General features: G+C 37.8%; 1 protein-coding gene across 6 annotated transcripts in view; it reads right to left on the reverse strand.

Annotated features, from left to right (window-relative positions):
* Ralyl (RALY RNA binding protein like) overlaps nucleotides 1-25899 on the reverse strand; it is a 675570-nt gene that overhangs the window by 138018 nt on the left and 511653 nt on the right. For all 6 annotated transcript variants that reach the window (XM_051139878.1, XM_051139880.1, XM_051139877.1 and 3 more), the window contains one exon: nucleotides 18865-18940. In XM_051139878.1, the coding sequence (XP_050995835.1) occupies nucleotides 18865-18940 (76 nt within the window). The remainder of the gene's footprint in view (nucleotides 1-18864; nucleotides 18941-25899) is intronic.

Below are 25899 nucleotides of genomic sequence, written 5' to 3' on the forward strand. Positions count from 1 at the left end.
ATAGATCCAACACCATGCCCCTCTCTCTGGTCTGCTCCAGAGACATTGGCCTTCCGTTGCCTAAAACACGGGAATACTCCTATGCTACAAGACCATTTCCTAGCCATTCCCTTTACTCAGAACCCTCCCTCCAGCATCAACTATCCAGCTCACCACACCTTCTAGTCTACCCACCAATGTCACGCCAGAGTACCCCACTCAAAACTGTTGCACTTCCTGTGGCTCACTAACCTTCCCTAGTTACACAGTTCTGTGGCAGCTGCTACCTCCCATTTGCAACTCAGTGTGAAGGCAGTGTCAGGGATTTGGGGCAATTTTGTTACCTGGTACATATTTGGTAACAAAAATATGTAAATTAATCACTATTAGTTTAATTTAAAAATGACAATTTTGTCTCATCTTTTCTTCCACTCCATGGGTTGAGCAGGCATCTCTAATATGAGGGGAAGCTTATTAATCCCCGAGTCTGCCTTGCTGACAGAAGCTAAGATGTTACCTAGGTTTTCAATCCTCGGATATTATTATCTTCTCAAAATTGCTGGGGTCAGATATCTTTTCATCTCCAATATCTCCAGTGATGACTCATTTGAAGGAATTACTTGCTCAGTCATCTTCCCATTGACTTGGTCTGTATCTAAAATTAGAGCTGTGCATCACTCCTAAGTACTAATGCCTGTTATGTCAAGCTCTGTGGTGGAGACCAGCTACTTAAATTGCCCAATGCCTCAATCTTTTTTTTTTTTCAGTCAAAATCTCAGAGCTGAAGTTTTATTTAGGATGTTTGTCTGTATCCAAAGGGCCAAGTGGCTGCTTTCCTTGAGAGTGAGTCCTTCAAGACAGAAGGTCAACTGTCCAGCAAACTGCCTATCTACTTGTAATCACTTTCACACCTCATTTTCTTATGTCATCTGTTTTTGAATTGCATATAAAGATACATATGTCTTCTTTTATAATTCAAATGAATGTCTACTGTAATTTATTTCTAATACATAAATTTATGGCAATTAGTTTAACTTTGTTGCAGCAGTTTAGTTTGTGTTTTCAAAGGCTAGTCATATGTATATTTGCTCAACCACTAAATAAGAGATATTTTTCTTTTTTTTTTTTAAGAGATATTTTTCTAATGAAGAGAGATAATGATTACAGGATGATAAAAGACAATCTTCACCATTGAGATGTAACAAGAATAAATTAATAAAAAATTAAAAAAAAGAAAAAAAGACAATCTTCAACAATCCAACAGAAATAATACGATTCTACATATCTCTCTGTAATTGTGTCATCCTCTTAGTTACATCTTTGCCCTTGGTTTAGTCACTTGTCCTAGTTACAGAATTCAGGGAGCCAACAACACTGTGCAAAGCAATCTTAGCCAGAGTTTTGTCTCACGCCTGCTTATTTTTAATTTGTAGTAATTTATTTGAAGAAATAGAAATTTATTTGTATTCTTTACAAATTCAGGTATTGGCTGATGCTTCATTCTTAAAGAGCCTCCAGGTGTGTGTGTGTGTGTGTGTGTGTGTGTGTGTGTGTGTTGCTCTTTGTTTTCTGTTCGTATATGTGCTTTCTTTTATTGTAGTTTATGTTTTTATTTGCCTGTATTTCTTCTAAAGAGAGAAGTAGTAGGCATAATGCTGGTAAGTAGAGAAAACACAGGACAAGAAGAGGGAGGAGAATGTCATCAGAATATAATCTATGAAAACTTTTAATTTCAATAAAAATAAATTAATTTTAAAAGGCTTTATGCTGATGCTATATCTGCTGACTCCTAAACAAGGTTCTCTTTGTTCAAGTGGACTCGTGCCTCTGCTCTGCATACTATGGCTTCAACCTGGACAGATGCAATTGTTGCTTATAAATAACGTCCATTGCCTCCCCTCACAGCAGCAGAAAAACCGAGGGATCACAGATTTAGGACAGTGAGGGTCAATTGGAGTCAGGCAGAAACACTGTCTCGTTATTTGCTTGCTAACCCCAACTCAGAGGTCATCAGCAAGCATCGCTGCTTACTCACTTCATTGCAGCACTTTGATGGCTAATCAAATTTGACTTTTTCATTTTTGAGGATGAGATCAGTTCAGCTGGTCTCTGCATACACCCTGCTCCTCCACTCTTTTTCACAGGGGGAGACCCTTGTCCTATTCTGCTACTAAGCGACTGACACAGCACTTCAGGCAGTTAGCGCTGACAATGACTTTATCTCCACATGGGTGGCTGGCCAGCACTGAACTGTAAGACTAAAGTTAATGAAGTTGCCCTTTTAGAAAATTAACTTTTTCCCATAACCGTGGGGACTTGTGAGGATGTGGGATTGTATGGAGCATTAACACAAATCGTCACTGCGTTTCGCCTGAGTGCTTGTGCATAATGCGTATCATTTGCAACTGGAACAATCTGCTCCTTAATTTATTTCTTTAGTTACAAAAATACCTCTAAGGAAATTTTAGTATTAGGTAATAAAACTGGAAGAAAACACCACCGAAAGTCCATCACAGTTAATAATTTTGCTTTGTGGCTCTTCACACATCCTTTAAGTACATGTGATGGTCTCTATAAGAAATGGTCCTCATAGGATCATATATTTGAACACTTGGTCTTCAGTTCATGGGGCTTTAGTGGGAAGTTATAGAATATTTTGAAGGTGCAATTTTGCTGAAAGAAAATCATCACTGGGCAGTCTTTAAAGGTTTACAGCCTCCCCCACTTCCTGCTTAACTCTGTTTCCAATGTGTGGTTGCTATGTAACCTTTTTTTTTTTTTAAAGAGAGGATTAAAGGTAAGAGATATTTGATTGTGAGATGAGCATGAGCCTATGTCAGTCAGGGGTAGATTGTCATGGTTCGAACAGGAAATTCCCTTACAGGTTCACGTATTTGACTACTTGGGTCTCCAGTTCGTGTGTTGTCTGGGTGAGTTATAAAACCTTCAGGAAATACAGCCTTGCTGGAGGAAGCCTGTGGCTGGGGCAGCTTTGGGAGTTTGTAGTCTCACCCACAGTGCACACTCTGTACTTTCTGTGTGGGACTGAGATGAGATCTCTGAGCTTCCTGCTGCAGGTGCGCGCCTTTCCTGTCGGTCACTTTGAGCATCACGTACCCTGAAGCTGTAATCCAAAATAAATTGTTCTTTTAGATGCTTTGGCCATGATATTTTATGGCAGCAGCAGAAACTTAACTAATACTGTACATGTAGTCATAATTTCATATGGTTTCTTTTTGTTTCTCTAGTCAAATGTCTACATCATTTTACGTCATTTTCTATGTCATTCTAAATATCTTTTGAGTGGTTATAATGATCAGCATATGCATTGTTGGTCCATATTTAGCTAGATCATATTATTTTGTGATAATAAATACATCTGAAAACAATATCTTGGGAACAATTTAATATTTTTACATTATACAAATATTTACTCTTATCTCCTTAGGTGTGTTTCAGTGCACACAGTGTCTTACTTAGAATATGTATTTGGGCTGTTGTATAGACTTTGAAAGAAAATGTGGATAAATTCCACAGTGAAGCCTGGCTTTTCCTCCAGCCCCAAACAGGAACAACAGTCTTAGATGACTGACAATGATGATAAACTAAAAAACGGTAGGTCAGAGCCCTTCTTTTAATGGCAGGAAAAATTACATAAAGGAGGTTGAATTACTTGTAACTTCAGAGTTGTTGCAAGAGATTAGCCTCACGGCTGCAGGTTCCAGGATATCTTCTCACGGCTGGTAATTCTGTCACAAGAGCTTATTCCTGCCTGAAGAAGGAATGCTTATGAAAATATTGAAGCAGAGACTCTGTGGCATCTCAGTGTCTTAATGGACTATGAATCTCTTGTATTGCAAACAGCAACAAAACAGCCACCGACTTAGAATAGGAAGGTGCCTGGATACTCTGAAAGGTAAAAAGACCAGTGAAATTGATCAGCAATCACATGTAATTCCACTGGAAAGAATGTTTTGAAAGTTTAATAGTTCATTTCCCAAGGGAATGATGTCAAAAGTGGACAATTAATAATCCAGGAAGGCCACGATGCCTCTCTATCTTCTTCTGTCTAAACACAGGGAAGGAAGCATATCTGGGTTTGTTTCTTACAGATAAAGGTCAATCAGAAGAACTGCCTTTTAAAAGGAGCCAGATGACTTCCACAAGAAAAAAAATTGGACCATGCATAATAAATATATTTTAAAACAATCTGAACTAAGATATTATAAACTTCAATTTTCTAGGTACAAACTAGTATAGTCAGCCTTTAAAAACTTTACAATATAACATTTTATATTACCCTGTAATTTGTGACAACAAATTTCAATGTTTAATTGACCAGGACAAAAAAAATAAAGAACATAAAATAATCTAATTTTATAAAAATAATTTTGGGGTGAAAGCCATCCACATTAAAAGATGAGGACTGATGAGAGAGGAGGAAGCGTCATGTCATTTGTCACCGTCCCATCATCCATCAATATTTTTGTGCACTTTTAAATAGATGTTATTTATTCACCTGCCTATTTCTTCTACTCATAATATGTAAAATGGGGTTGAATGCTCTTCTACATATTCACATTTTTCTTCTTATGTATCTTGTTGATATATGATAAACAACTGAAAGAACATAGTTATGCAATGGTGGTTTCTCGGGGAAAGTCCTGGTTCCCAATTTTACAAAGCAATCATGACGGCAAGTGGTACCAACTAAGGTGAGGGAGTTTCATAAGAGCTTTCCATAGGAGTTACAGAAGCCTGCCCTCACACCACACTCTCGCTTGTGCAGCCTTAAAACTGCAAAAGGCCTCCAAAACACCTGATTTGAAAGGAGAAAAATATGAGAGGAATTTTGGAGATGAAGGCAGGAAATCTGGATCACAATTCAATGTCTAGGATGTTTTGGCTTACCTTTTACTCTGAACTTAATTTTCTCCTACTTATGGGGGCAAATATGACTTAAAGTACCAGGCTTCTTTTTATTGCAGATATGCAATCTTCTTTTTTTTTTCTTAAGTAAACTCACTAACACCGAAGAAAATGTTTACTGAAAGAACTTTCCCGTGTATGTGTGTGTGTGTGTGTGTGTGTGTGTGTGTGTGTATACACTAGAATTTCAATTTCTTAATTTTGTATGTTTCTTAAGAGTCTCATGGAATTCAGAACATTCATACTTAAATTGGAATATCAGGAAGGATTGGGCTCCTGCAGTGTATGTGTGTATGCTGTAATGTGCTATAATTTATATGGAAAGTGAGGTCTAAATGTTCATATTATGGGCTTGGCTCCCAAAATGACAATAATTAGATCTGTGGTTTTGGAGGCAAGAATGCATACAGAAAGTTGTGATTTCATCAATGAATTAATCCACTGATGGGTTTTTAATTGGATATCTCTAGTGGGAGGTGATGGAAACAACTTTCATGAACTAAAACTTTTGAAACCTCTGCCCAATCTTTGCTGGAGCTTTTCTTCTTTTAAATTGTGTCATTTAGTTTGTGAGCCTAGCCTTTAATGGCTGAGCCATCTTGCCAGCCCTGACTGTTTAGTGGATCTTCTTGGTGTATCTAGCTTATTATATATGTGTGTGTGTAATAATTTAAATGTATATGTAAAAATTATTTTTTATAAGAAAAATTGTGTCATTTGTGCATTCACAATGACACAACACTGACTGAATACAGATGTACACCAAAAAGACTCCAGCCTGACCACCTGACCGTCAAGGACAGAACAATTTTGGAATGCTGTGGGAAGAGTTTGGAAAAGTTTGGAGATGCAGGCTGGGGAAACCCTGCAAACAATGATGTGTTGAGAGATGCTAAAAAGAAAAAGAATGCTGGCAGGAATGTAAAGAGTGTAAAAATTGTACAGCAAATTTCAGGTAAGAACTTTATTGGGAATGAGATTACAGGATATTCACATTTTGGCCAAGAATCTGTTTACACGTTGCTCATGCTTCAAGACTTTGTCAAGAACTAATTTAAAGGTAACAAGCTAGTTGATTTGATGGAGAGACTTTCAACATTCAGGATGTGGTGATACTGAGTGCTTTTAGCCAGAATTACTGTGATAACTGAGTGATGAGCGAGCACAGTACAGAGATCTGAAAACTTGTTAGAAAATAAGTGTGAATAATGTGTGGTTTCTAAAGAGATTAGCACCATCACAAAGACTCCAAGTCCACTGCACATGGAAGGAGATGTGTTATGACTACATCTCAGGCACTGGCCAGATCCCACCTATCCTATGTCCAGGCATATAAAGAGATTAAACCCTTCTAAATGACTTTGTTTTTGAGAAGAGTGAACCAGAGTTTATTTCTTTCTATTTGTCTATATATTTATTTTCTTTTAAAATATTTTTTATTAATTTATTCATATTACATCTCAATTACTATCCCATCCCTTGTATCCTCCTATTCCTCCCTCCCTCCCTCCCTCCCATTTTCCCCTTACTCCCCTCCCCTATGACTGTGACTGAGGGGGACCTCCTCCCCCTGTATATGCTCATAGGGTATCAAGTCTCTTCCTGGTAGCTTGCTATCCTTCATCTGAGTGCCACCACGCCTCCCCATCCAGGGGACATGGTAAAATATGGGGCACCAGAGTTCCCCACTCTCCACTCCACTGTTAAGAATGTCCTGTCCATTGGCTAGATCTGGATAGGGGTTCGAAATTCACTTCGTGTATTGTCCTCGGCTGGTGCCATAGTTCGAACATGACCCCTGGGCTCAGATCTGCCCATCATAATGTTCTTCTTGTAGGGTTGTAGAACCCTCTGGATCCTTCTATTTCAACATTCTCCCATGCGTCTCTCACCTAGAGTCCCAATAGGATGTCCTCCTCTCTGTCCCACTTTCCTGGTAGTGAAGACTTTCATTGGACATGCCCCTTGGGCTAGTGTCTAGACATAAGTGAGTATATACTATTTGACTCTTTCTGCCTCTAGGTTAACTCACTCAGTATGATCATTTCTAGTTGAATCCATGGCTGAGAAACACTTAAAGAAATGCTCAACCTCCTTAGTCATCAGGGAAATGCAAATCAAAACAACTCTAAGATTCCATCTTACACCCATTAGAATGGCTAAGATCAAAAATTCAAGTGACACCATATGCTGGCGAGAATGTGGAGAGAGAGGAACACTCCTTCATTGCTGGTGGGAATGCAAACTAGCACAGCCACTTTGGAAATCTACATGGCACTATCTCAGAAAACTAGGAATAAGGCTTCCTCAAGACCCAGCTATTCCACTCCATGGAATATACCCAGAAGATGCTCCTCCACACAACAAGAACATTTGCTCAACCATGTTCATAGCAGCCTTATTCATAATAGCCAGAACATGGAAACAGCCTAAGTGTCCCTCAGTAGAAGAATGGATAAAGAAACTGTGGTACATTTACACTTTGGAATACTCCTCAGCTATTAAAAACAAGGAATTCCCGAAAAATTTGTGGACAAATGGATTGAACTAGAAAGGATTATATATTTATTTTTATGTAGAAGTGAATCTCTCTGTAGCCTACATTGACTTAAATGTCACTAGGTATCTCTGATTGGTCTTGAACTTGTGACAATCTTTGTGTTTATCTTCCCAAGTGGTGGGATTAAGGTAAACCACCATGTAGTCCTATGTAACCTAGCTCTTCTCACATACACACACACACACACACACACACACACACACACACACACACACACACACACACACTACTCATAACTAGGATTCTGTCATGAATCTCACAGAAGAATTTCAACTAGTACTGGAGAAATGCTAGAGTTTTGAGAAACTGGGTATTCTGAAGATGAGCTAAATACTTTGAAATAAGAGGTCAGCCTAACCCTCTAATGGGAGCGGTAATGCTGTGGCTATGATATGCATAGTCTCCCAAGTGTCTTATGTATTGACTCTTGGTTGCCAGTGGTCAGGTTTGGGGTTTGGGGAGTGATTCGATCATGATAGCTTTGACCCCATTAAGGTGTTAACCTACTATGGATTCATAATTTGATGACACAATAGTTATGGGATGCAGTGGGTATTAGGTCACCTGAATGTGGACTTGAGTCATATTTCTAGGGCCTGACCTTTTTTTCTGTTCTCTTGCTTACCACAAGGCCAGCGTTTTCCTTCCACAAGGGGCACAACCTTGGAAACAGTGGATCAAGGCCTGAATCCTCTGTGTTCTGAACGAAAGTAAATCTTTCCTGTTAAAATCATTTTGTCAAGTATTTAGTCACAGAAATGAAAGGCTAACTAATACAGAGTGTTCGTAAGAGTCTAAGTTCAGGGTGCACCGTGTGCTGAATAGCCAAACTATCTCCTGTCCTTAAGACATGAGAAGGACATTTTTCTTCCTCTAGAGGTGAATTAGGACTCCATTACCCAGGAATGTGAGCATGAATGGTGCTGTGTCCTATTATTTCCATTTTAGTGACTATCTTACATATATTTGCATAAGTGTTAGTTGATTGGTTGCGAACATGTGTTTTGCAAATGGTTTGTGATATGAGCTGCATCATGGTTTCAAGCCTTTTCCTTTTCTACCACATTTGTGAACACAATTCCTGGGATGAGAAACATTTTGATTTAATATCTTTGTTAACAGCAGAGTGAAATGGCAAAACCCTCACATTACAGTGTTTACTGTTCACTCTCAGTTTGTTACACTGGAGAATTTAAGCTACTTCCATTTCTTTCATAATCGCTCCCTCATGGTCCTAGGGAAATGTAATAACTCTAGAATAAATGGATCACCAGACATGGTGATAGTTTGACATAAAGGTAAGCAAAAGAGGGCTGGGATGAAGCTTCAAAACAAGACGTGACTATGAGGTGGCCCTTTCAAAGTAAAAGGTAACTGACTTGTATCTCATATAGCAACCACAAGGCCCAAACTATTTTACCAAGGACTCTTCTATAACAAAAAAACAAGACACCAGATTGAAATGCAGTAAAAAGAACAAAAAAAAAAAAAAAAAAAAAAAAAAAAAAAAAAAAAAAAGGTGAAGAGAGCAAGTGAGATGAACACAGCCAATAAAGAAATTTCAACCTATGAGCAATGAGTAATATTGTTCATTGAAAGATAACGAATACAAAGCATCTTCCTCCAATCCACGGCAAAGATGAGGTGTGCATCCCCATAACTAGCTCTGGTGTGGACATGCAGTGTCCTGTCTGCACTGGAACCTCAGTATCCTTAATCTAAGGACAAATCTAACATCTCAATGCCAGGAGCACACAGTGTTAAAGGCTATATAGGAGTCTTTTTTGATTAAATGATTTGGTTAAAAAAAAAAAAAGACCATGTATTTTCATGTATGAGAGAAAACAACTAGTTAAAATAATCTTCAGGCTGCAAAGTGAAACTTCTATCTTATTTCTCACCTGCAGACCAAGAGAATGCAATATAAATTCCATCCTCTTCTACATCATGATAACAATGTGTTCATCCAAGTTTTCACTTTGAAGAAGAATGAAGTACAGTTTCATTGGCCGCTGTGTGAAACGTGTAGCTACTCAAGCATGCTTGTGTGTTCTATAAATTTGAAGACTAGGTGAACAAGCCATAAAGTGGTTATCCCAATTTTTATGTCTTCTGTAAGGATTCAACCTGGTGGGCAATTTCAACTCAGGAGACCCAGAATTTTCAACCATCTAGAACTCCATTGAGAGAATTCTATTAGGTGGTAAATTTGCCAGAGGCTGTCACAGGATGGAAAAATTGCCTTAAGTGAGTTATAAAGGAATCTTTACTGGCTTCTTTGTGATAGATTCCTTAGTTATGACACTTAATGAGAAAAATACTATCAACTTTAACTGTCCTCTCTTCTCTCTCTCTCTCTCTTCTCTCTCTCTCTCTCTCTCTCTCTCTCTCTCTCTCTCTCTCTCTCTCTCTCTCTCTCTCTCTCGTGTGTATGTGTGTGTATACAAGTACATACCTGCTATATTAGATGATATTTGTTATATTTATAGATGATGACACTAGATAAAACTCTATGCAATACATTTCTGCCAGAAAAGAGAATAAAGAAAAGTAAATTCTCAAATAGTCGAGTACCTTCCTTTACTACACAATTAGACAAATTATTATCCCTCCTTTTTAAACATTGCCTGCCAAGAATCTTGTAAAATTTGATACTCCCACGTAATCCTTTATCTTTTCAATTCTGTGTTCTGGGGTTCATGTAGATAATTTTTATTGGCAAACATTTCTGTAGGACTGGTCAGTTTCAAAGAAGATATACTAGCTTGATCTTTCACATTGTTTAAATTTTGTGATGGGATTGAGTATATGGGATTCTTTTCTTAGGTCCAAGTCAGGCTGGACTCTGGAGAGAGGCCTGTAAACCTTTGTAATTGTGTGCATTTTCTTCATATAATTATGTTTGTCCTGATCCTACCTCCCCTTTAATTCCTGAGCTGTTACTTCCATATTCTTAAAAATTGGCCTCAAACTGCACAAACAGATACTGGGTTTTTTAATAATATGAATGGCAAAGGTCTTACACAGATCCTCTGTGCTAAGGAATTGCATGCAGCAATCCCTCTGTCACTATCATGTCCTTATCCATGGCAAGGAAGATAATAATAAGTACTGTACAGTAACCAGAAAATGGCAAAGAGGCCATTCTTTAACGTAGCAGAGAATTGCCTGCAGCAGGACTATTTTTATTGGTATTGTGTCAGCATTTCTTTGAGCACTTTCAATGAAAAGGTCCGTAACTTACACTTGCTTAGCATTAAATTATGAGAAATGTACCATAAGCAAAAGCATTAACAACCTTTTGCTTTAGATAACCAAGTGGCAGCTCTGAAAGCATGCACACATATAACATTCTATACACTGAGCTTGTTGAACTTATGTATTTAGGTGTGTGTGTCTGTGCCTGTGTGTCTATGTGTGTGTGTAACAATAGTTAATAAAGAAAGAGGTGATATATATTGGGGAAAAGGCAAGGGGGTTTATACGGGAGGGATTGAATGAGGAAGGGAAGAGGAAGTGATATAATTACAGTACAATCTTACGAAATAAAGAAACAATTTTAAAATAACACAATACCTACAAGATGTAAGGGTACAGATCAATTAAAAAAAAACCTTTGCTTTGAGAAGCTATAGGATACATTAACTGATTTAATTGATTGTAAGTTTATCAACATTAACACATCCAACTGTTCACTTAAAATAATTTTGTTTGTCTCTTTCTGCCTCTGATCTTCCCCATTGGAGGTCTCCATCCCCAGCTTGGGATGAGCGTTTTTCATGAGCATCCTTCACAAGCATTATGCCCAATGCTCCTGTTCACTGTTCTGTGCCCTCACCAGTGTCCCTTTTCCTCACTGGGTTTCCTTTAGTTTCTTTAGAATTCACAATTTTATGCTGATGATTACAATTTCTGTTGCAGTGGCATTGCCTTTTGGTAAAATAAATCTGACTTCTAATGTTTTGAATGCACATTAGACACTTTTAATGTGTAATTAAAAGCTGCTCTAATTTTTAATTATTTTTCATTCATTTTAAAGCAAATATAGTATAATATGTAATATAGCTGATTTCTTTGAATAATCATAAAAATGAGCATAGTTAACATTGTATAATGCATAAAAATTCCAAGCTCAAAAGCACATCCTCCTTTAAGGAAACTAAGAAGCTGAGGAATGAGCGGTGAAGTTCACAGTGCTGGTCACACTGTGTTTACTAAGGAGCTGCTGTCCAACACTGAACCAAGACTACTCACATCAAATATTGGCCTAGCTTTAAGCTATCAAACTGCATGCTTGGAATCTGTTCCGCTAGAAAAGCATGGCAACATCCCTAAAGGAATGTCCTAAAAGTTCTAAAGTACCTTAGTGTGAGAGACTTCATCCTGAAGTACTCAGATTTATTAAATTTTAAATGTAAACACTTTTTTGGTACTTTCTCTTAACAGTTTTAGCAACTATATGTCAGTAATTTTTAGGTATAGGAGTACTTATGAAATTTATGCACAGACCCAGCACACATGTATGTATGTATGTATGTATGTATGTATGTATGTATGTATGTGTATATATATATATGTGTGTACATATGTGTGTACATATGTGTGTGTGTGTGTGTGTGTGTGAAATAAACCAGGTATACCTGCCAATGCTGAGGTCCTGTCTAAATTAGGATAGAAGGCACACATGTAGGGATAGGGAAAAGTACTTCCCTTACCTACTCACATTATACCTGGAAAGCCAAGGCTGCCTTGCAAGTGGGTCTACATAACTAAAAAGAGGAATGGAAAGATGTCTTTCCTGGAGCTGGAGGGTCCACAGAGTGAATAGACTTTGGCACGTGAGGGTGTTTTTCTTGACACTCTCAGAGAAGTCAGAAAGCAAATACAACAATCAAAAGCTCCATGGTGGTCAGTGGGCAGAGGAAGCCAACAGGCTGAAGATGTCCAGGGCACATCTTTTACAAACTGGTTTCATTTCAGCAATGAATGAGAACTTAAGCCCCATAACTTTAATTTCTATTGTCAAGATCCTGGAAGGCACTCTCTGACTGCTGGGAGTTTCTTTTCCTTGCAATTTTCCAGAACCATTATGAAATATTACAGAATTCATGTTGATGGAATGAAAAATAAATCATCACAGATACTTTACTATAGTAACTTTGCTTAGACAGGCTCTGATTTTGACCAACAAAATAACTTTTGCCACATCCATGACTTCCAGTACCATTGAGGATAGCCCAAAAAAAGATGATTCTGGTACCCAGAGACTATCATTTTCCAATTTTAAAAGTCAGGAATTTTTTCCTGGGGTCTTGAGTAGTCAGGTCTTCTTGGTACAAAAGGATATGTGTGATGCTCACAATATTTAAAAAATGGCACTTAATATTCTCTGTGAAATTAATGAAATGAATCTTTATGTGTCATCCTTCTTTCTAGCTCTGTTCTCTCTCTTGGAAGCTGCCACTACTTAACTAAAAAGCCTGTGTTTGTTTATCTCCAATGAACATCCCTTTATCTTTTGGTATATTTGTTGTTTTTATAAAAGCCAGAGAGGAAAGGCCTGTCTGCTTTACAAGCAGAAGCAAAACAGTCAAATAATAATTGTCATTTACTGATTATTTAGCATTAATTGGAACTTAGCATGTTAGAAAACTTACTTCTTAGGGGAGAATAATCATTTCAGAGCACCATAGATAGTTTGCAGTGTGCACAGAAGATTTGCAGGAGCAATTTATTAAAAATTACAGTATTTTCCCTGCAGAATGGATGAGCTATTCATGATTAGGAATAGGTCCAATATTTATGAAATATTCAGAAATGATTAATTATATTTCATTTACAACTGGGCTCTAATGGGAGACATTTTTTATTTCAAGGGCTATTTTAATGAATTGCCTGTCTCTATGAGTTCACGTTCATAGAGAATCATTTAATTTTTCTCCTTTGTACAGACTTTACATCTGAGCTTTCAGTGCTTATCATGTCGTTCCTGTTTCTTCTGTCTCACTCCTCTGATTTCTCCCTGTTTGCTTAAGCTAGAAATCCTGGGCATTTCTCCCTCCCTAACACCTCATTTACAACCAGTTAAATATTCAAAATATCCCTTGTTGTCCACAGAATAAAAGTCTAATATTAATATCATGTATAGAGGTATTTACAGCGCCCACCACATAATGTCCTTGGTCCCCTCCAAGTTAACTGTACGAGCTCTCACTGTGGAATACTCCTTTTTCTCTTCTGTGCTTCTGCCCTTGAATGTTTTCTTTGCTCATTATGACTTCACTTTTATATGAAGTCCTTACTTGTTTAGAAGCCAGCTCAAGCATCCTCTTTTCCTTCTGATTTCTAGAGATTTCATTTCCTTCCACTTAGGCAGACTCAGATATGAGGCAGAATGCTTTCACTTATCTTCTTCCAGAGGGCATGCAAGGACCTGGGTTGTCCTCCTCTGTGTCTGCATCCTACAGTAAGGTTATTTTAAGTCTCATAATTTGTTTTTTGATCTACTATTTTTTTACCGTGTAACTTAAGCATACAGCAGGTGCTAATGAAAGTTGCATGACCGAATTGAAAACCTCTCTGAAAATGAGATACAAAACACCACCCTGTGTCAGTGGGCCTTTAGTGGGAAGAGAAGAATGTGGCTGAAGACAATGAATGACAAAATGGGCAGTGGGGGTGGGCGGTGAAGAAGATGCTACCGTGGATCAGCCACGGGCCCCAAAGGAGCAATGTAGGCTCAATTTTCTTAGCAAATATATTTTATTATGAACTTATTAACTGAGAGTATCTCACTTATAACCTGACTAACCTAAACAATAGGAAAAGGAAATTAAAGAATACAATAATGAAACTGTAAGGATATCAGTTCCAGGGAATGATTCTCCTGGTATAATCAGCAGGATTTTTTAAATTAATTAATTACTTAATTTATTTATTTATTTTTGTGAGAACCTGGAGCAACCAGAACCCGGAACATCAACCGGAGCCTGGAGCCTCCAGCGGTTCTCTCTAGGAGTGTCTTGAAGGGGAGAGATGAACAGCCAAAACTATCCCTAGTCTCCAAAGGCCCCACCTCTTGTTTTTGGCTCACATTTATACCTCCTCTCAAAATTTGCTCACAGATGTTTTTCAGCTGTTTAATAACCAATTTCCCTCCACATGGTGGTTCGACTTCTAAGAGGATAAACATCACCTGCTTTCTCACAAGTTTCTTTCTCACCCTCCACTTGTGATCTAAACAACAACAACAAAAAATATATGTTTATCTCTCCTTCAGGGCATAGTTACAGAGATGCAATAGTTTAAAGCCCTGTAATCATAGTAAAGAAGTGTTCTGTAGATGTTTTAAAGCACATGCATTAGCAGCGGGTTGAACAGGTGGACCTATGCTATTTCAAGGAGGTTAAAGAAGTAGGCGCAAAGCTCCAAACACTGGGAAACATAGACTGGGCCATTCCAAACCGACACGGCCTCTTCTGAATGAAGCAAATTATTCCATCTCACCTACAGAATCTTTTACCCTCAAGAAAATTGCAGCTTGGCTTCATGATATGAGTGTGTGTTATTCTAGGTTACTAGAACACTGAAGAAGGAGGATCACAAATTCAAAACCTGACATGTGTTGTAGTGTGAGTCCAAGGCTGGCTTGGACAACTTATCTACTGTGGTCTCAAAGTAAAACAAAATAAAATAGAGAAAGCTGTATAGCTAAGTGGTACAACATGTGAAGGTTCCTGACTGCAATGTCAGTATAGAAGAAAACAAGAAAAAAGGAAGGAAGGAAGGAAGGAAGGAAGGAAGGAAACATTGGAAGCAGTGTGCTAGATAACTTGCAGCTAAGATCTTCCTATTGCACAAGCAGATGCCAAATATTATGATGTGTCTAGTATGCCATCCTTGCTCTTTCAGCTGCTGGCGTGATAGTCACAGGCAGAGATATGACTGGTTATTGGTGCAGGTGACTTGAAAGCCAGGTTTTGTACAATTTTCTTTTGATAATGTGCTAGAAGGTGAGTGAATGTTAGATGCTATGTTCTAGTGACCAAGTCACGAGACTTAGAAGCTGATGACCAGACTTCAGTTACTAATCTTGCTACCTTACATTGAAAAAAAATATACTGTTCTTTTCAAAACTTAGATTTTTTCTTTATACAGCAATATGTATAATCTCAGCCTGCAGGAGTTGTGTGCTGAATGTATGAATAATGGATGTGGAAACATTTTCCCTATAAAAGTAAACTACTTTTAAACCTGTGTAAGAATGAGAAAATATGTAAAAGAAGGCGGGGCTTTTTCGGCTGTACATCTATTCGTTTTTGTTCTCTTTGTTACTGATGTCAATTTCCATTTACCTCAACTTCATTTTCTTAAACTGATAAAGCTAGGACAAATGAACACTTTTTTCCCACTGATTGTAATTTATTTATAGTACAGCATATTTAAGCAAAACTTGTTTCTAAATCTTTTTTTAGTTTATAACTGAATATAACTTGGTAGTAGAAAAATAGCAAAAAGACATTAGTGTCTTGTCATGAGCTTTCAGCTCCATAAGGAAATCAAAACAACCTAAGAACATAGAAAATATGAAAAGTAATACCGTCCTACAGATGAGAGAAGAAAGAAGAAAAAAGCACGCCAGTTTGTTTGTTAATAACCGAGTACATGACTTTCAAGACTCTTCATTAGCAACAGATACCTGTGCACACAACTAAAATGAAACCAACCAGAAATAGTTTGCATTGCTTAGTTTTGCCTCAAACAAGGTGAAAAAACTGCCATTTATTTGGTTAATGATTATATCCCTGCTTGTTCCTGTCAATGAAAATTACTTAAGGGCCAATTATCAGCATTTATTCTTGTTGCTTCTTGTTCTGTATAAAATATTTTACTTAGATTGGATATCTTTATTTACTGATTTTCGGATTGAGTACATTGAAGCATCCAAAATAAGAAGATAAATACATTACTTTTTTTTTCCCCCCACAGTGGCTATAGGATCTTCAATGTAAATAGGACCTTCCTTGAAATCTGCTTATAACCTTTGTCTTTTAGTTTGGGAAACGAGACTGTATGTCTGCTTTCGGTTAGAGAACGCAGTCAAGAGGACAGCACTGGACCTTCTGATGAGCTCTCCTTTATACCGCTTATCAGAACGCAGCCTATCTGATAACACATTGCTTAATTCGCTCCTAAGGAAATGATATCCACGAAAGAGGAAGCCTTGCTCAACACTTCTTTTAGCTCTTTCGCTGTGGATACTCACTGAGTGATGAAACATATCTGGGAGAGTACCAATAAATTGGATGATAGAGATCTCAATAGCCCGGAACTACTTGCTAAATCTAACTGAAGTGAATTTTACAGAGACAGATGCAAAGTCAGCACTTAAAGTTAAAAAAGAAAGTGTAAAAGTACACGAAGTGGGTCATATGGCTTAACTGCAGAGCAGGCTTAAAAAGTGGCTGTTAAAACAAAACAAAAACAGCAACAACCAACCAAACAAAACCCTTGAAAGTTCTGTAACGTCACAGTTGTCTTCTTTCCTAGACCAACCACATTTTACATTTGTTAATAAGAATACATACAGAGCAATCAAGGTCTGAATAGAATATACTTTGAAAATAAGTATAGACACTGATGAACTGATACAGAAATAGGAGAGAAAAATAGGATGAAAAATTATAACCACTAACCTTAGTACAATGAATAAAAATGGTCCCCATGGGCTCATTGGGAGTGCCACTATTTGAAAGGATAGGAGAAGTGCCCTGTTGAAGTAGGAGTGGCAGTGTTGGAGAAAGTGTCACTGGGCGTGGGCTTTGGAGGTTCAAATGCGCAGCCAGGCCCAGCGTTTCACTCTCTTCCTGATCCCTGCTGATTCCGATGTAGTACTCTCATCTCCTTTTCCAGCACCGTGTCTATCTGCTGGCCCCCGTACCCCTCTCCCCCGCCCCCCTCCACCGCTTCCCACATGAGGAAAATGGACATCTAACCTGTAAGTCAGCTCCAATTAAATGTTTTCCTGTTTAAGAGTTGTCTGTGGTCATGGTGTCTCTGCACAGTAATAAAATCCTTAAGTGAGACAGACACTAAAGGGATTGGATTGTTTAGACGAGAGAACTATGTTTGTCTTTCTGAGAGAGAAAAAGACGTGAGATGATCTCAGACGGTTTAACAAAACAGGCTCGATCAATTTAAACTTGGAGGAAAACTGGAGCGCGATGTCTGCTGATATGGGCTTGACTGCTGGTATCATGCTCACTGATACCCTGACCTGATGCAAACCACTATGAAATGCCACTTCAAGTTCTTGGTCTATCACAGAGTACTGAAATAAAAGCACACCAAGTAGCATGCAGACAGCGCAGTACACTTAGGAGATGGTCCGCAGTGCAGACAATTCGTGGTCCTGGCAGCACGACTCATCTCGGGAAAAGCTGCAAGCGTTCCTTACCACTGAGCAATCTGTCTAGCTTCGCGGAATGTTCACTACTGAGGCTGGAATATGAACGACTCTTTCAAAAGCTTGCGCGTTGAACCCTTTGTTCCTAGCTGATGGTACTGTTGTCGATGGGATGGGGTCATGAGGATGCTGACTGAATAAATCTACTGCGTTCATACTGAGTGGGCTAATAGAATGCAGGTCCAGTTGGAGGAAGTAAACCACTCAAAGTATGCTTCTGGAAGCCAAGCCGTACTTTGATTCCTTTGTTGTCACCTAGTTCCTGTATTCCACGGAGTAGACAGCTGTGTTCTTCCCTGCCCTTTCTCAAAAGCAAACTGTCTCATGATCAACCCAAGAGCAATCCAGCCAAGTAACTGTGTACGGAAATGTTCACAACATGGGCTGAGATGAAGTATGTCTTCTTATAAGTTGTTTCTCGCAAACATTTTTGTTATAGCAACAGAACACAATTGGCAGGTATATAAGAATATGTGAGGGAGGCTGAAGAGATGGCTCAGTGGTTAAGAGCATCGGCTGCTCTTCCAGGACATGGGGTTCAATTCCCAGCACCCACGTGGCAGCTCACAACTGTATCTCAAGTTTCAGTGGACAGATTCCCTCACACAGACATTCATCCAGGGTCAAACACCGGATGTACATTTAAAGTAAATAATAAATATTTTAAAAAAAGAATATATGAGAATATTAAGCATCTGCTATCCCTTTCAATTTGTGTGTGTGTGTGTGTGTGTGTGTGTGTGTGTGTTTGAGAGAGAGAGAGAGAGAGAGAGAGAGAGAGAGAGAGAGAGAGAGAGAGAGAGAGAGAGAGAGAACCAGAATTTAAGAGCAAAGAGTGTTGTTTTAAATGAGTTAATTGTTTGCATATGATTATTGTCTCATAAAATGGCAAAACTTTTATACATGTAATGGGATGGTATTTCTTACTTACCTGTAAAGTGCAGACAGGGGCCTCTTGTTTCCAGGCTTTGGTCTGTATGGTTTGGGTTCCCCTGCCATGTTAATATCTGAAAATATAAAATAGCATTGTTTAATGTAGCTATTGACAAACAATTTGCAAGTATTATATCTCAGAGTTTTTTATTTACTTTGTAAATCCATTTGCAATTTTATTTATTAACTTATATTGTGTGTCTCTATGTGATGTTTTGTCTATGGCGCTTGCATGTGTTCCTGAACTTCCACACGAGCACGTAGGCAGGAGGCCAAGTGGGCGCATATATGGGAACCCTGGGTCAACAACTGGTGCTTTCCCTTGATCTCACCTTTGTTTTTTGAGACAGGGTCTCTGACTAAACATGAAGCCCATCAGTTAGAGAAGGCTTTCTGGCTTCGCTGAGCATCATGGATCTGTCTCTACCTTCACATTAATGCTGGAATTCTGGAAACAAACCTACTTCCCAGTCCTTTTATGTGGTCCTGTGGATTCGAACCCAGTTGTTCATGTTTGTGTGGTAGATGATTTATGGGCTAAGACATGCCTCTATCCCTTCTTACACACATCTTGTATGTTATTCACTCTAAAATGTATGGAAACTCCCTCCCATGAGACACTTTGTGGGAATTGTCACACATGCATAAAAAGTCTAGATTGTTGCTCGTCTGGATTTTATTACCAGAAACTAAAAAGAAGCTAAAATTTTCCAGCACAAACTGTTACAACAACAAAAGATGATGCATGCAGCGAACTCAGATGCCCTGTTCAGCTCTACCTATGGACAGCTCATTCTCCACGGTTGTAGGGTGAGTGGGGACCACCTCTGAAATGAAGTCTGGTGTCCTCTCTTTGATCACTTCCTTTTGGTGGAAGCACACAGAGGAAGGGGAAGCAGGCTGTCCAGATGAGCCCTGATAGGCTGTGGTAATATTGTGGGGGAAGAGGTCCCCTTCTGTCAGAGGTCTAGGAGAGGGGAATAGGGCAGAAGAGGGAGGGACAGTGGGACTAGGAAGATACAAGTGAGGGGATAACAACGGGGCTATAATCTGAATAAATTATAATATATTAAAATTTTAAAAAAGAAATCCAAACAGAAAAAAAATATCAAAAAAAAAAAAAAAAGGAATGCTAAACATTTTTTTAAGATTTACTTATTTCTTTGATGTATACGAGTGCTTCAGCTGCATGTGTACCTGACTGCTAGAAGAACGCGTCAGATCACAGTATAGATGGTTGTTAGCCATCATGTGGTTACTGGGGATTAAACTCATGGCCTCTGGAAGACCTCTGGCACTCTTAATCAATGAGCCCTCTCTCCAATATGAAGTGTTAAACTTTTAAGAAATCATAAAGTTGAGCTTTAGAGAAAGTTTTCTGTAGTTCAGGGTATTCTCAAAGTCATGGTACCCCTGAATCAGCCTCCAATGTTTTCTATAATTTGTCACCATGATAGACTTTTAATGAGTACGGTTATAATAGTTAGGTACTTAAAGGGCTGATTATAAAGTTGAATCCCTACTTTCCACTATAATAAAGATAACATTTAATTATAAAAAAGTAAAATATTTAAAATTTAAATGGCACAGATATGAGAATGCATTGAAGAGCTTAAAATATGGAATGATGATCTTAAATCAGATATTAAACATATAATATCTATAAATGTATGGCCTTAAAATATAATATTTATGAATTCTATTACATTAAATTGGCATTTTTCTTATCAAAAGTCACATAAAGACAGCATAAAAAAACTAAGAGCCCATGACAAAGGATTTGTGTTTTGAATACATGATGTCTCTTCATCACAGGACAAATGAGTCAAAACACCAAAAATAAATTTGTCAAAACCAAAAGCAATTAGTAACTCCACTAAATGGAAATGTGATGAATAAACAAATAACAATCCCTCATTTTCATCAGCAGCGGTAGGCCTAATGGCAGATCTAAGTTAAAAAACAATATGAGTATTGAGTTCATATTTCCTAGACCGACGATATCAAGAGCTATGCAGGGTTAGCAGTAACTGGAATGTATAAACAGTGTATGCACAGCTATAAACTAGTGAAGCTACTCTGGAAATAATTTTCCAGCTTTAAATGAAATATAATGTTTAAAATTGATACATGTGAGGACTGTGCTCCTAAAGAAATTATTGCAGCACATTTCATGGTTTTTTCTTTTAACCTTTAAAAGCAAATTGAGTTGAACCGAATCTTCCTTGTCCTAGTAACATTGTACAAATAATGGCTTTTTAAAAAAGTTGCAATGCCTCTTGGTGGATATAATTTTGTGCTTGTATTTAAGATTAAAAGTTAAATAAATCACATCAGCTTTCTAAAAAAATTAATTATTGCATATGTGTAACATATGACTTGGAAAATTGTGTTCAGAGAGATACACTCATGGGCAATAGGATAAATGCCTTGAGCCAAGGCATAATCTACAGTAGGAGATATAAAGAGGAGTGGAGAGGGAGTAAGAGCTGCAGGCAACAGCATGGCTCTGTTGAGGAGCTCTAGAATCACAGCACAAACAAAACAATGTCACTGAAAAACACTGACAACATCAATATTTTATCTAACTTAAGGTGAAAATAGAAGAACTAAAGTAAGAATAAATTGTATGCGATCTGATTAACTAAAGGGATTTACAGGCAAGCCATGGATTCATCAAAGGATTACCTCTCAAAGGGTAGGTCTGGGAGACCATGAAGAACTTTGATATCAAATCATAGGTTTGATAAAGATTTTATAGAGAACATGGATTAACATGACAGTATTATTCTTAGTAACAAATATTTTATATATTTTATGGTAGGTAGTGAATAACTAATATTTTTTAAGTTTAGAATAACAGTGACAATATTTATATGTTGCTATACATCTGGTTCAGAACCACCAGGGTTTGGTGAACAAGTGGATCAGCAGCAGCTGGAAGCTGGTGAAGAGGTAGGTGGCATGGAAAGAGTCATTCGTCGGGGGTGTATTATTGAGCCTGAGAAAGCATTTGAGACTCTAGTTAAAACTTCAGATTTGATTTGAGTTGGCTATAATATATTATGCTTAGCTGAGAATAAATCAAACGGGAAATGACTCTTGTGTGATTTACAATAAGGTACTGCGAATGTCGAGGCTGTTTTTAATTTTTCACATGTGCTATAGTTGGAAAAATATGTGAAGACTGTGATGATGGCAGAGGTGGCCTGTCTTTGAAAATATAATGATATTTACTGTGTTGTTCTATTTTAGATATCGTGACTTACAAAATGAGAATGTGAAATTATCCTCATAAGTAAATAAAAATATGAGACAAGGCTGTCAGTGAAAAATATTGTCAGTATACTTAATTTTTTTTTATAATGTGCTGTCAGTGGTTGTGAAAATAGGAGTTGACAATATATTAAAACCAGAGAAAGCCTTCCATGACAGGCTGTTAAATATGTACTTGCAGACATTATTAGCTTCCCATCAAAGGTAATGAAAATGACATGAGGGGCAAGAGAGTTGGCTCCGCAGCTAAGAGCACTCGCTGTTTTGCAGAGGTCCCAGGGTTGAATTCCTATCGCCCAATGGCAGCTCAACCTATAACATCAGTCCCTGGGGATCTGATGTCCTCTTCTGACTTCCATGGGCCTCGAGCATGCACGCGACCTGGCCACAATGTGCTTCCAAAGCACCCATAGACGTAAAAGAATAAAATAATATCTTTTAAAATTAGAAAAGTGCATGAGTCCTTAGTTTCTTCTCAGCAAAAAACAGTGCTTAAATGCAGGATTCTCCTTCAAATACATCAGACTTATATTTACGTGTGCAAATGTGTATATTTGCAGTGCTCCATTGACCCTCACCTAAAGTTTGGATTTATTGGACAGAGACCAGCATCTCAGCTAATCATTATGAAGAGAGTGCATTGGTAGAGGATAAAGAAACCAGCCTTTCCTTGAAATGATCGTTAGAGATAGAAGATTTAATGATGTTATGCGAATAACCAAGCTTTGTGGGAAGTCAATGCTCAAATTCCTAAGTATTACAAGCTATTGTCCTGAAGGAGCAAATGGCATTGTGGTATTGTTGCACAGACCTGCTGCTTGCCTGGCAATGTGTAAGGTACAAACAAGCAGAGTAAATGAAAGGCAAATTAACTTCAATTTGTATCCACTCTGCTGAACTAGGGATGTTTGAGTGAAATGCCTATACATAGACAACAGAAAAGGACATTTCTTAGGCTCCGGCTTTATAGATTTCCTACTAATATTTAGAACTGTTCTCAGCTGGTCTGACATCTTATAATGAGACATTGTCATCTACAGGGTTCATGTTTTACAGCCACATATTTCAGTCATAGATAAACTTTTAAAATAAAAAAATTAAAAAAAGAAAAAAGAAAAGAAAGAAAGAAAAGTAAAGCCACACATAATGATTTCTGTGAGTTTGTGATTTTTATGTTAGACTATATTCATTGTAATTACCATTTAGACAGGATGTACCTTAAATAATTATCAGCAAATTGTTTTGGCATATCTCCCAATTAATAGTTCAGTTTCTAGTCATTGGGTATAAGTACATAAATGATAATCATTGGGTGACATAGCCTGATTTTCTAGCTATTAAAATCATATCCTCCTGGAAAATAGCAGTAAAATCAGGTAACCTTTTGTGTGTGTTAGCGCTGATGAGGCCAGTGTGGGTACACTTCACACACTCTTGTGGATAGCCTTTCTGTCAACCCCTCCCAGTCATAGAGAGGAAACAGAAGAGAAAGAAAGCTGTTCTTGTTTTTAGGAAATAGGGAAGCACAGCTTGCTCTCACCTAGAAATGGGGTGTTACAGCACTTTTTCATTAGGTGAATTTTATAAGCAATTACAAAATGCCCAATAGAGTAGATGTGCCCTATTTCAATGTAATTTTGATTTAAATATTGATTTTACTAATTCAAAGTAACATGAAAACCTGACAAAGTAAAGATATATTCTAAAATTATATTTATTAAGCCTCAGGTTCAAACACCATAAAAATATATCGTTGGTCTAGTTACAAGCATACCTCCCAACAGTAAACTGAATTGTAACACATGTAAACCATTCTTAAAATTCCACTTTTTATTTGAACTAAATAAGCAAAACCATGCATGATACCATGGCAGAAACGGAGGTAAAGGTGCAAAACGACGAAGAGTCAGTGAGCTGGAACTAACTTTTACTGAGGCAAATGAGACAGATCTTATTCTGAAGTGTCTTTCTCAAAAGGAAAAAACAAAAAAAAAAACAAAAAAAAAAAACCACACACACACAAAGTAGGGACACGCATCCATCTGTAACCCCTCGCAGAGGACTCCTGTCACTTCTCCCGTCCTTCGTGAGTCTGATACTGAGACGATTCCCCAACACGTGCAATTGCACCTTTGAGCCCCAACTTAACTTCCTTATTCTCATCACAGAGATTACCACTGTTTGTGCCCTTTGACTTTGAACTTCCGGGAGCTGTCATCATTTCACCAAGCTCTGCTCCTCGGTTCCTGCAGTGCTTTTGCCCAGTGACTGCTCAGTTGTTGTATTGCTAATGTGGTGTGTAGAAACCAGAAGGCAGGTTTTGTTTGGAACCTATGGCTCCAAGCAAAGTATATCAGCGCATTCGTTAAAGTGATAGTGACCTGAGTGGTGTTTTGATGATGCAATTAAGTTTCCAAATTAACTACTGAGTTTAAAATAGGCTAGAAAAGTGCTATTTTGTATATTTTATATTTTCTTGAATAGTTGCCAGCACATTAACAGATAAACTCCTGAGAAGAATAAAATGAAGTATATTCCCTCATGTATCACTCACATGTACGGTTCTAGAATATTTTGGAACAATACAGTTGTTCATATTTAGTAAAATATACCTGACATTCCAGGTTTGTGAGATACTTTGACAAATTGAGATTTATTTATTTGCCAAAGATTCAATTTGAAACATTCTAATTTTAAAGGTTAACATCATTGTTTAAATCATGCATTATTTTGACTCCTGTAGTAAACTTCCAATTCCTAATAACCCTTCTCTCTCTCTCTCTCTCTCATATATATATATATATATATATATATATATATATATATATATATATATATATATATATATATATAAAATGTATATATACCATGTAGGAGACATACCTAGTCTACCAGGACATTCAAATTGACGATGCCTTCTGAATTAACAACAGTGCTTTTTCTGGGGAGTTACTTAAAAAGAAAATCTTTCTTCTGAGAGTTATTTCCCTCCTCTTTCCTATACTTAAATAAATATCTAACTAATTCAGCTATGGCATACAGAGGGCCAAGGGCAGTCATGCGGAGTGTTCTGTTGTTCACGTTCAGAAGATTTAAGGACTCATTACCATTCATTTAAATGAAGACTCAGGAGATAAAGAAAACAGTCTGTTATGTTTGACAAGGGAATGAATATAAGCATATAGTACCCAAGCATAAGCCTCATTCTGTTAAAGAGCCTTTCTTTTGTGTCATTATTAGTTTTGATCCAGAGAATACCACAAAATAAATAGAGCCGGGATTATTATTCTCCCTTTATATACTTAGCTGTTTCAGATACCAGGATATCGACATCATTAGCTCTATTTGCTACAAATGTCTTTATTACTGGGCACACCCCATGTTCAAAGCATTCAACTAGGAGAAAAGGACATACCGTGCCCCAGCATAGAGAGATGACTATCTTAGGGTTAGCCTTGAAAGAGACTGCACTGGACTAACAGAATTACCTTGAGCTTACTGCATCTCGTTGCTCTTGGCCACTAAAGGCCAGTGTGTGGAAGGCAGCCTGCAGAGCAACTTACTCTTGAGTTGGAGTGCTCTGGTACTATAGAGAGGGTGGGAATGTGAGCAAGTGGGGGCTGCAGGGAGATTTGGGAAGAACCTCTGTTAGAAGCACTCTGGATTCCCCGCAGTGCTGTCTAAGCCTGTCTAGCCAGATGAGTTTATGACCTTAACGTTCAGAAGCTGGGCTGCATAGAAGTGCTTGTTACTATTA

The sequence above is a fragment of the Acomys russatus genome, chromosome 31, assembly GCF_903995435.1.
Source record: "Acomys russatus chromosome 31, mAcoRus1.1, whole genome shotgun sequence".
Classification (NCBI taxonomy): domain Eukaryota; kingdom Metazoa; phylum Chordata; class Mammalia; order Rodentia; family Muridae; genus Acomys; species Acomys russatus.